The sequence below is a fragment of the Schistocerca serialis genome, chromosome 4 (genome assembly GCF_023864345.2).
Source record: "Schistocerca serialis cubense isolate TAMUIC-IGC-003099 chromosome 4, iqSchSeri2.2, whole genome shotgun sequence".
In the NCBI taxonomy this organism is placed as follows: domain Eukaryota; kingdom Metazoa; phylum Arthropoda; class Insecta; order Orthoptera; family Acrididae; genus Schistocerca; species Schistocerca serialis.
In genome coordinates this window covers 605,693,056-605,705,636 of record NC_064641.1, presented here as the reverse complement: position 1 = coordinate 605,705,636, position 12,581 = coordinate 605,693,056, and the positions used below count along the sequence as shown (strand labels likewise).

At 44.2% G+C, this 12,581-nt stretch overlaps 1 protein-coding gene across 7 annotated transcripts in view; it reads right to left on the bottom strand.

Moving 5' to 3' along the window:
- The window catches only part of LOC126475403 (mucin-5AC-like), a 145,673-nt gene that overhangs the window by 94,448 nt on the left and 38,644 nt on the right, over nt 1–12,581 (bottom strand). For 6 of the 7 annotated variants that reach the window (XM_050103241.1, XM_050103240.1, XM_050103243.1 and 3 more), the window contains exon 2: nt 1,500–1,989. The exons of the other annotated variant lie outside the window; for it this stretch is intronic. In XM_050103241.1, the coding sequence (XP_049959198.1) occupies nt 1,662–1,989 (328 nt within the window). In that variant the 3' untranslated portion in view covers nt 1,500–1,661. Of the gene's footprint in view, nt 1–1,499; nt 1,990–12,581 lie in introns of those variants that run through there. 7 annotated transcript variants of the gene reach the window in all.

Below are 12,581 nucleotides of genomic sequence, written 5' to 3'. Positions count from 1 at the left end.
TTCACGAGACCCAGAAAATATTAGATACAGTCTCCCAGGTAGATGCCACTTTCCTCGACTTCCGGAAGGCGTTCGATACAGTTCCGCACTGTCGCCTGATAAACGAAGTGAGAGCCTGCGGAATATCAGACCAGCTGTGTGACTGGATTGAAGAGTTTTTAGCAAACAGAACACAGCATGTTGTTCTCAATGGAGAGACGTCTACAGACGTTAAAGTAACCACTGGTGTGCCACAGGGGAGTGTTATGGGACCATTTCTTTTCACAATATATATACATGACCTAGTAGATAATGTCGGGAGTTCCACGCGGCTTTTCGCGGATGATGCTGTAGTACACAGAGAAGTTGCAGCATTAGAAAACTGCAGCGAAAAACAGGAATATCTGCAGCGGATAGGCACTTGGTGCAGGTAGTGGCAACTGACACTTAACATCGACAAATGTAATGTATTGCGAATACATAGAAAGAAGGATCCTTTATTGTATGATTATATGATAGCGGAACGAACACTGATAGCAGTTACTTCTGTAAAATATCTGGGAGTATGCGAGCGGAACAATTTGAAGTGGAATGATTATATAAAATTAATTGTTGGTAAGGCGGGTGCCAGGTTGAGATTCATTGGGTGAGTCCCCAGAAAATGCAGTCCATCAACAAAGGAGGTAGCTTACAAAACACTCGGTCGACCTATACTTGAGTATTGCTCATCAGTGTGGGATCCGTACCAGGTCGGGTTGACAGAGGAGATAGAGAAGATCCAAAGAAGAGCGGCGCGTTTCGTCACAGGGTTATTTTGTAAGCGTGATAGCGTTACGGAGATGTTTAGCAAACTCAAGTGGCAGACTCTGCAAGAGAGGCGCTCTGCATCACGGTGTAGCTTGCTGTCCAGGCTTCGAAAGGGTGCGTTTCTGGATGAGGTATTGAATATATTGCTTCCCCCTACTTATACCTCCCGAGTAGATCACGAATGTAAAATTAGAGAGATTCGAGCGCGCACGGAGGCTTTCCGGCAGTCGTTCTTCCCGCGAACCATACGCGACTGGAACAGGAAAGGGAGGTAATGACAGTGGCACGTAAAGTGACCTCCGCCACACACCACTGGGTGGCTTGCGGAGTATAAAGGTAGATGTAGATGACCTCCTTTGCCGACTCTGACAGAATTACCTCATCAGCAAACCTAAAAGATTTTATTCCTAAAAAAGGGATAGTATGAAAACATTTATAGATACACCACCGACAGCTATTGGAAATTTCAGGATGATCACGTATAGATATGTAGATATATGCAAATAGTGTATCTTTTGTACCTAAAAATATTTGCAAAGACCGAAGCTCAGTGTAAAATAGAAACAGTTCATGTAGGAGATGTCGTTGTGTGTATACAATTCGAGCTTAATACAGCACGAATAAGCTGTGTGGTATCACTTAGCAAAATATTCCTGTAAAGGTATTTTAACAGGACAGTAACTGAGATGTGGGAAGAGGAATGAACGAGTGTCTCGTTTCAATACAGCACGTTTTATTTGCGAGTAAAAAATAAGTTTGTACAAAAAGTGAGCACGACACTTCAGTAACAGTATAACGGAAGAGACGCGATTGTGGCTCAGGACGCCAAACGACAAGAGACGGCAATGGGGGAGCACGTGGATTGTGCAGTGGGACTATCCAAAGATCTGTCTCCGGCATTTGCCGTCATGTCCGCGCTGCTGGCCGTACGGGCAGGACTTGAAGCTGGGCATCGAGTTCAGCATGGCCTTACTCCCGGGCTGGTCGGACGCAGGGGGTGCGCCGGTGGTGGTGGCGGTGGTGGCAGGGGCCACCCGCGAACGCTGCGGCCACCAACTGAGCGCCGGGCTCTGCTGCCGTCTGCCGAAGAAGAAGCCCGCCTCTGCCGGTGGCGGCAGCACCGTCGTGGCCACCAGCACCAGCAGCAGCAGCGCCAGCGTCGACGCGGGGATAGGCCCACGACTGCAGCTCATGTCGCCCACACTGTCAGACAGAAGACGAGGTTTGTCACAGGATTACCTGTCACTGTAAGACTGCTCCCAAAACCGTAAAAAAAATAGAAAAAATTAATACACCCACACGTTCACTATGTTTAACTTTTTTATGATCAGTTTAAAGGTGATCAACAGTTCCCTTTCATTACAAAGCACTGATCTACACTACTGGCCATTAAAATTGCTACATCACGAAGCGACGTGCTACAGACCCGAAATTTAACCGACAGGAAGAAGATGCTGTGATATGCAAATGATTAGCTTCTCAGAGCATTTACGCAAGGTTGGCGCCGGTGGCGACACGTACAACGTGCTGACGTGAGGAAAGTTTCCAACCGATTTCTCATACACAAACAGCAGATGACCGGCGTTGCCTGGTGAAACGTTGTTGTGATGCCTCGTGTAAGGAAGAGAAATGCGTACCATCACATTTCCGCCTTTGATAAAGGTCGGATTGTAGTCTATCGCGATTGCCGTTTATCGTATCGCGACATTGCTGCTAGAGTTGGTCGAGATCCAATGACTGTTAGCAGAATATGGAATCGGTGGGTTCAGGAGGGTAATACGGAACGCCGTGCTGGATCCCAACGGCCTCGTATCTCTAGCAGTCGAGATGACAGGCATCTTGTCCGCATGGCTGTAACGGATCGTGCAACCACGTCTCGATCCCTGAGTCAACAGATGGGGACGTTTGCAAGGCAACAACCATCTGCAAGAACAGTTCGACGACTTTTGCAGCAGCATGGACTATCAGCTCGGGGACCACAGCTGCGGTTACCCTTGACGCTGCATCACAGACAGGAGCGCCTGCGATGGTGTACTCAACGACGAACCTGGGTGCGCGAATGGCAAAATGTCATTTTTTCGGATGAATCCAGGTTCTGTTTACAGCATCATGATGGTCGCATCCGTGTTTGGCGACATCGCGGTGAACGCACATTGGAAGTGTGTATTCGTCATCGACATACTGGCGTATCACCCGGTGTGATGGTATGTGGTGCCATTGGTTACACGTCTCGGTGACCTCTTGTTCGCATTGACGGCACTTTGAACAGTGGACGTTACATTTCAGATGTGTTACGACTCGTGGTTCTACCCCTCATTCGATCCCTGCGAAGCCCTAAATTTCAGCAGGATCGTGCACGACCGCATGTTGCAGGTCCTGTATTGGCCTTTCTGGATATAGAAAATGTTCCACTGCTGTCCTGGCCAGCACATTCTCTAGATCTCTCACCAACTGAAAGCGTCTGGTAAATGGTGTCCGAGCAACTGGCTCGTCACAATACGCCAGTCACTACTCTTGATGAACTGTGGTATCGTCTTGAAGCTGCATGGGCAGCTGTACCTGTACACGCCATTCAAGCTCTGACTCAATGCCCAGGCGTATCAAGGCCGTTATTAAGGCCAGAGGTGGTTGTTCTGGGTACTGATTTCTCAGGAGCTATGCACCCAAATTGCGTGAAAATGTAATCACGTTTCAGTTCTAGTATAATATATTTGTCAAATGAATACCCGTTTATCATCTGCATTTCTTCTTGGTGTAGCAGTTTTAATGGTCGTGTATACACGGTGATTCAGCTGCCCCTACAGCTGGGTTTAATGCAACACACAGCCCCTTCAAATACCATGTGCAAACTTGTCATATTATCTCCCTCACTACGAGCAAAAAATTACTCCCACAAAAGAAAATTACCTTTTTGTATCAGATTTAATGTAGTTAAATTTTGTACTGGGATGCGTTTTCGGTAGAGGTTGTAGGTATCGAGTTATTCAAGACTAATGTACAAAAGTTACCTTCAAATGCTTTTTTCTCGAATAACTGGAAGGCGGCTGGATTGATCTAGCGGCTCTACGCGCTTCAGTCTGGAACCGCGCGACCGCTACGGTCGCAGGTTTGAATCCCGCCTCGGGCATGGATGTTTGTGATGTCCTTAGGTTAGTTAGGTTTAATTAGTCCTAAGTTCCAATAGTGCTCAGAGCCATCTGAACCATTTTAATAACTCGAAAGCTGTGGCTTCCAGTTGTAATGGTACTTGAATTACGTAACCATTGCGGCACCTCATCTCAGCCTCTCGATACCAGCAATATTTTACTGTGTTTCTGTAAAATACTTAACATATTTCTGTAACAACATTTAGATTTGATTTCATTAATGTAGAGGTACTTTGATACATCGATATGTTTATATTGCAATGATATTATTCTTATGTGTATTCTCTCTTTTGTCACTATGATCTTTGACGTACTTGTAACTCTGATTTTTGGCCGCGTAAGCGGTTATTAGGGAGTCAAGTCTTGGTCGTCATGTTGAAAAGACGCAAATTGTTGTCAGTTTATGAAATGTGAACTTTAACAGTGAGGAAGATATTTTCAAGTATGTTTTATATTGTGAAGTGATGTTTTGTGAGTTACGTGATATTGCAACAAAAGTAATAAAAAAGAAGTGTAACTTAAATTCGGAGTGCTGATTACTTTTTTTTTACATCACCATTGTGCTAACTTGCAAAAGTTTACTCTTCAAGAATGGTTTGTGAATCGCATCTATAAAACTTTTGAATATCGCAGAATAACACCTAGGCCTCTTTGCATCAGAGCATGGAATCATCACCACCTAGATTTTAGACGATTGAGCCATGAGTTCACAACGAGACCAGCGTGGGAAACACGAAAAGATGAGTGCCTAGTTTATCCATTATTTCATGAAATGACTTTATTAACTGTGCTCTAATGACACCTGCCACATAATATAACGTTTTTGTTGCCAGAAAATACAATATTTAGTAGAGTGAGCAACACTACAATCATAATTAATTTTTGACCTTAGTTGTGGTAGGGTCGTTAGACAGTGAAAACATATAGCAGTATAAAATTTAGCCACATTAAATTTTTTACAAAAGGTCCCATTAATTACTTTTGTATGACTAATAGTTTCCACGTAGCAAGCGAGAAAATCTTGCGAATGGTATTTGGAGGGATTGTGGGCTGCATAAGAATCAGTTGTAGTGGCAGCTGAATCACCCAATATAAAAACAAGTCGTTGTTTAACTTTGTTATCAAAATTCTCCACAAGTGGTTGACCAATTTACTTCACTTTTTTACAGCATACTCTAATGAACGTTTTGACAGACACAACCTACAGTTTCTTAAATATGTGTAATATAAAAACATATGTGATATACATAAGGAAAACGTTGTTACCAAAAATCTTGAGAAGCACTTGCCCGATTTAAATCAAATTTTTGCACGATACTCTAATAAACATTTCGACAGATCGCGAGTATGAATTTTTATTATACATAATATATACATTGATCAGCCAGATCATTATCCCCACCTAACTAATAGCCGGTATTTCCACCTTTAGCACAGATAACAGCTGCGCCACGTCATGGCATGGAAGCAATGAGGCCTTTGTAGGTTGCTGGAGGGAGTTGGCACCACATCTGCACACACATCACCTAATTCCCGTAAATTCCGGGAAGGTGGGCGATGAGCTCTGACGCCACGTTCGATCACATTCCAAACGAGTTTGATTAGGATCAGATCTGGAAGCTGGGGGGCCAGCATATCAACCGGAACTCGCCACTATGTTCCTCGAACGAGTTCCTTACACTCCTCGCCTTGTAGCATCCACTTTATCTTGTTGAAGAATATCACTGCCGACAGGAAACATGATAATCATAAAGGGCTGGCTCTAGGCACTATGGGACTTAACATCGGAGGTCATCAGTCCCCTAGACTTAGAACTACTTAAACCTAAGGACATCACACACATCCATGCCCGAGGCAGGATTCGAACCTGCGACCGCAGCAGCTCCGTGGTTCCAAACTGAAGCGCCTAGAACCACACGGCTACCACGTCCTGCCAATCATAAAGGTATATGCATTGTCTGCAACCAGTGTACGATACTCCTTGGTCGTCATGGTGCCTTGCACGAGCTCCACTGGATCCATGGGCGCCCACATTAATGTTCCCCAGAGAACATCATCGACTTACCGCTGTACTGAAACTGGACCGCAGACCATCACTCTTGGTTGTCGGGCCCTATGGCGAGTGACAATCAATTTGGTGCTCCACCGTTGTCCACGGCGTCTCCAGGCACGTCTCCGTTGGACATCAGGGCTCATTCAGAAGCGGGACTCATCACTGACGACAGTTCTGCTCCAGTCCACGAGATTCTAGGCCGAAGACATGTCTGAAGACGCCCCAGACACCAGTGGGATATCAGTCTCCCTGACGCCCCTCCATACCGTCCCTGGTGGTCTCGGGTGCCATTTCATTTCATACCAGGAGTCATTCGGATGTCAACCGCGGCACCTTTACAGCCTAGCGGTACGTCGACGATATTCTACGATCCGTCTCACTGCCACTATAAAATGGCGCACAGCGTCTTCACTTTATCACTGGGCTGCGCCATTTTGTTTTGGTTTCTCTAGCAGCGTGGTACGGTACTGAGTCGTGGGGACTTTAATCTTCTTCTTTTGCTTCTGCCTTTGTCCTACAATGACGCAGGGTCGGCATGGTAAGTCAGATTTGGCAAGGTTAATTGAAGGGGTCGCCAGATGCCTTTCCTGCCCCCACCCCACACCCCCTGGGATGGAATTAGTGTACCCCAACTGTCTGTGTCTAGTGTAATCCATGGAATAGTGCGAATGTGGTCAGATGCCTGCGAACCGTGGAACTGAGGCGGGACGTGGGGAACAGCCCAGTATTCACCTAGTGAGATGTGGAAAACCGCCTAAAAACCACATCCAGGCTGACCGGCACACTGGCCTCCATCGTTACGCCGCCAGGCGGATTCGATCCGGGGCTGGCGTGCCTAGCCAAGAAGCAGTGCTCTCGGCTAACCTGGCGGGTCGTGCGGACTTTAATGTGTACCAGGAATGCAGACATGTGGCTAAAAATAAATAAAAAATTCATTATGTAACTTTCTTTAATTGATGCGTAATTAAAACTGTATGACTTTTTCTTTGAGATCGTTTTTAACTGCAGTGTTGCAAAAGGCAGTTTGTGCAAAATGGTATCAAGCATGACGTTGTAACATTAATGTCCATCAGATCGAAACCGGTCATAAGGAAGTAAGTATAGTTTCCCAACAAGTGAAGTGTGGTAAGATAGAATCCAGTGGTTCCAGCGAAGGCAGACACATGACGTTTCACTCTCCAAAACGTTGTCTACATTACTGGAAATAAAGCAGTATTTTTTGAAATGCTGTTTAATAATTTGTTGTTATAGAAAATGTCGAGATTGAATTGTTATAATAGCCGAATATAGCTAGTTTTATTGTTACAACTACCAAATTGAGCTGTGATCTAAATCCGTCTGCAGTCTATAATTAAGGAACAAATTTAGCAAAAGTTAGGTACTGCAAAAATAAAATCAGAGATTGGCGTCCGTCATAAACAAAAATAAAACTGGTGACAGTCGTCCGATGTGTTGAATGAAGATGAAGTAGCTGCAGTGTGAAAGAGTCATCTTGAAAAGTCATGTATACGTAATATCCTTTCTTCCAGTGGTGATAGACCCACAAGGTATGCAGGAGAACGTAAGCACAGATTGGATAGTAGGAGCGATATATTGTCAGAAATAAGCAATAAGGGCGCATTGTGACCTGTACCAGCGTAGCTCACTCAGACGACGAAGAAACAGAGAGAAAAAGTCGGTAAGAGCATTACACGCGGAAGTCAAGGTTCTAGGTTCGAGTCCCGATCCAACATACGTTTTTCTGTAAGGTTCTTTCAGAAAAATAGCGGCGCTTGAATAGGGAATTAACGTCCCTGGTTACCGCGGTCAAAGCCATGGGTTTGATTGCCGCTAACGACAAATTATTTTTCGGATGTGAAGACACGAAGGGGAACAACTCGATTCAATAATCAGCGAGTGTGACGCGTTAACTACTAACTACCACAGTGTTTTAAAATCGAAAGGCTTCTAACAGACTGGGAGCCAAATTTACAATTTACAATTTATCGAGGAATTTTTCTAATTCCTCACGATGAGCAATAATCATACTCATACCAGAATAGCCATTAGTTCCTCTCATAGCAAGTTGTTAAGTGATGTTCTATTTAAGATCCCAGCGTATGCAGCTCTGAAAGAAAATGAAAAGAAACGTCACTTAAACGTGAACGCTATTTTCATCGTGCATACGTTCATACGTTATTAATCGGAAATAATTTGCAGCATTTTGCAGACATAAATGATATTAGAGTCGAACCGTACTAGAAAGGTCATTCGTGCTTCCCTTTTTAGAAAAATCTAGCTTTTCTAGATTAGCCTTCCATTCCGCTCTGCCTAACGCCTCTTCTTGACATGTAAGAAATATTATATATTATGTTTATTATTGAAGCGTAAAAGATTCGTTCCAATTTACGCTCCTCTGCTCAGTTCGTGGAAAATGCACTGGGAGTAACCTTCGCGGTTTGCCCTTGACTTCCCGACAGCTGGCTTCCGCGTGACATGGCTTCCGGTCGCTAGGGCGCTTGCCAAGACGGCAACCTACGTAGGCTTTCCATCACTCATGTTTCCGCAAAACTTTCTCCGAACATAATTTCAGCGTAAGAGTCTGAACTTTCCCAGTCAGCGTCACTATATTTATTGTCCCTACTCGTGTTTCTTGTATTCGTGATCTTTACATCATCGCAAGATCCAGCTTATTATTCAGATTTGTACCATCGTACCGGTCTTGTGTATGAAGGTACTACTGCCTAATTTGAGAATTACACTACTGGACATTAAAATTGCTACCCCACGAAGATGATGTGCTACAGACGCAGAAATTTAACCGACAAGTAGTAGATACTCTGATATGCAAATGATTAGGTTTTCAGAACATTCACACAAGGTTGCCGCCGGTGGCGACACCTACAACGCGCTGACACGAGGAAAGTTTCCAACCGATTTCTCATACACAAACAGCGATTGACCGGCGTTGCCTGGTGAAACGTTGTTGTGATGCATCGTGTAAGGAGAAGAAATGTGTACCATCACCTTTCCGACTTTGATAAAGGTCGGATTGTAGCCTATGGCGATTGCGGTTTATCATATCACGACATTGCTGCTAGAGTTGGTCGAGATCCAATGACTGTTAGCAGAATATGGAATCGGTGGGTTCAGGAGGGTAATACAGAACGTCGTGCTGGATCCCAACGGCCTCGTATCACTAGCAATCGAGATGACAGGCGTCTTATCCGCATGGCTGTAATGGATCGTACAGCCCCTCTCGATCCCTGAGTCAACAGATGGGGACGTTTGCAAGACAACAACCATCTGCACGAACAGTTCGACGACGTTTGCAGCAGCATGGACTATCAGCTCGTAGACCATGGCCGCGGTTACCCTTGACGCTGCATCACAGACAGGAGCGCCTGCGATGGTGTACTCAACAACGAACCTGGGTGCGCGAATGGAAAAACGTCATTTTTTCGGATGAATCCAGGTTCTGTTTACAGCATCATGATGGTCACATCCGTGTTTGGCGACATCGCGGTGAACGCACATTGGAAGCGTGTATTCGTCATCGACATACTGACGTATAACCCGGTGTGATGGTATGTGGTGCCATTGGTTACACGTCTCGGTGACCTCTTGTTCTCATTGACGGCACTTTGAACAGTGGACGTTACATTTCAGATGTGTTAAGACCCGTGGCTCTCCCCTTCATTCGATCCCCGCGGAACCCTACATTTCAGCAGGATAATGCACGACCGCATGTTGCAGGTCCTGTATTGGCCTTTCTGGATACAGAAAATGTTCCACTGCTGCCCTGGCCAGCACATTCTCCAGATCTCTCACCAATTGAAAACGTCTGGTCAATGGTGGCCGAGCAACTGGCTCGTCACAATACGCCAGTCACTACTGTTGATGAACTGTGGTATCGTCTTGAAGCTGCATGTACAGCTGTATCTGTACACGCCATCCAAGCTGTGTTTGACTCAATGCCCAGGCGTATCAAGGCCGTTATTACGGCCAGAGGTGGTTGTTCTGGGTACTGATTTCTCAGGATCTATGCACCCAAATTACGTGAAAATGTAATCAAATGTCAGTTATAGTATAATAAGTTTGTCCAATGAATACCAGTTTATCATTTGCATTTCTTCTTGGTGTAGCAATTTTAATGGCCAGTAGTGTAGTTCGCTTTACTTTTCGACACATTCAATTCAGACCTTCTAGCGGGTTTCCTAAGTCTAATGCCAGACTGGATTATGTATCAGGTATGGCCAAATGTCTTTAACAGTCATTTGTTCTGCTGAGAAGGTAGCAGGTTTTTCGTTAATTTGTGTGTCATTTTCTACCCAACAGAACATCTAAATGAGAATTCCTCGGCTTGCAACCGTTGGTCGTCTTTTAATCTGACACATTTGGCAATGGCCGTGTGACCCTCTGCCATACATTCGCCGTTGCCAACATCTACTGTCATATACGGTGGGAGGATCATTCAGACGTGGACTTTCTCATGAATTTAGAAATGAAGAGGCGAAAGAGAGGGCTGGTGTTTCAGATAACACTGATACAGTAGATCATAGCACCTAGGTTTAAGTCGTGTGACCACACGTTAAAGACGAAACCAACGAGTAAATCTAGAGACGGTAGCTGAAGAGCTCAGCGCGCAGGAAGAACAAGATTACGCTAGACGGATATCATAAACATGGACGTTGCGGGAGTAGAAGGGGCACTGGACGATGTAGTGAGCAGTAGGGGTCGTAATAACAATAATAATTTGTTCTGGCTCTAGTAGCTGGTGTGAGCCATTAAATTGGATTTCGGTGACTTCTATGCCCCTAACCTGCTCAAGTAATCGTGCCGGGAAAAGAGGAACTACATTTTACGTAGAATCCCAACCGCGTCTCACTCCTGGGAAATGTTTGCAGCGTTGAGAAGTGAAGATTAAATTAAATACTTAGTTAACAAATCTGTGGTCCGAACGGGACTCGATTCTGCGACTTGCGGGTATGCGCTTCGCCTCTAGACCACATAGCAAGTTATGAAAGCGAAATACACACAGAAACCGGGAAACTACAGTTTGTTAAATGGTGATGACGATAATGACGACAACTGTATATTTTTTTAATTTAGTCGCTAATTAACCTGCACCAAGTCGAGGTTCTATCGGTACGATTTTTATTTCAGAACACCTATGACCGTATTCTGTTACTGCGAAGACTGCTTTTTTCTGCATATCTGCACCTATTACGATAAACAAATAAGCTCTGAATTTATGAAAGAAGAGTATTATTTTATGAAATGATTACGCCGATGTTACTACACCGCAGTCTTCTGTAATGATACAGAATTTTGCGCACAAACAGAACGATTTGCTTTCGAGACTACGATTAACTGAAGTACCTCTTTTATTACGCCGAACGACTTGATAGCTTCGATGACCAAAAACGACCAAGACAGTAGGATTAATGTTTTTCGTTACTTCAACAAGAGTTGGCTGAGGTCTCAAAGCTCAATACGAGAACGTAGAGCAGTGTTACGGGGAACATCATACAGCCAATTAAATTTCAACCTGACATATCTAACCTGACTTCCTATGGACAGATTTCCAACAACATAAATAAGTACTTCACATCACAGATAGATTGTGGAAAGTTGTGTCAGCTTATGGTTCGCCTCAAGAAATGTAGTATTCTTCATGGCTGGAAACAGCATCCACGAATTTGATTTTATATACTTATTTCCAATTTCAAATAAATCAATAGAGATGAAAATAACGTTCCTATATCTGTGAATAGAGCTGTATCTACTGTTTTGAGTGGCTAGCGTAGAACAAGTCGATATGTTTGCAGCAGTTTGTTTAGCGTGAACGTATTGGTAATGTCCCTCGAGGATTTTTCTAAACCAAAATTTACAACATTCATTAAGAAGAGAATATAGTCACATCGCCCCCAAATGGTAGCGTTATGCTCGTACTACCCTTTCACATTTGACTGATCGGAGTAATCCATCTGATTCAGTACACGCACCTGCGAATACATGACACAAGCAAGAACAATAAGGCTTTTTTAAATCATCTACTTAGGATCACCACACGTTTTACAGTTGGTCATCAGGTTTCAGTCCGTAACACAGAACATCTTGATGTCAAAACCTACAGGTTTTAAGTCGTGTGCACTTAAAGGTAGCTTCAGCATTAAAAGCATGCGTCTCTATGAAATGTATGACGTAATGCTTCTGTAGCATTTTATGTGAAAATAATCTGTTTCAAACTGACACGGTGTAAGGAGTATGCTTCGCCGACGATGGGCGAAGCATGACAGAATCTCTGACCAGAGAGTAGTTTATTGTTAGTTGTTGCTTGTCGCTAGCCTGCGCTAGTCTGCGCGAGTCGACAGTAGTAGTCTGCGCGAGTCGGATACAGTAGTAGTCGGTCGGATACAGTAGCGAGTGGACAGTAGTAGTGCGGGAGTCGGCATGCGTCGGCTGTGTGCTCTGCTCGCGACTCTGGTCAGGACTCTGGACGATGAGTATTGTTGTAGAAGGTAAAGAAGCAGCATTGCGCATATGTAATAATGTATGTTAATTGTAATTAATTTGTTCAAAAAATGCCCCAATAATAATTTTTTTAATAAAGT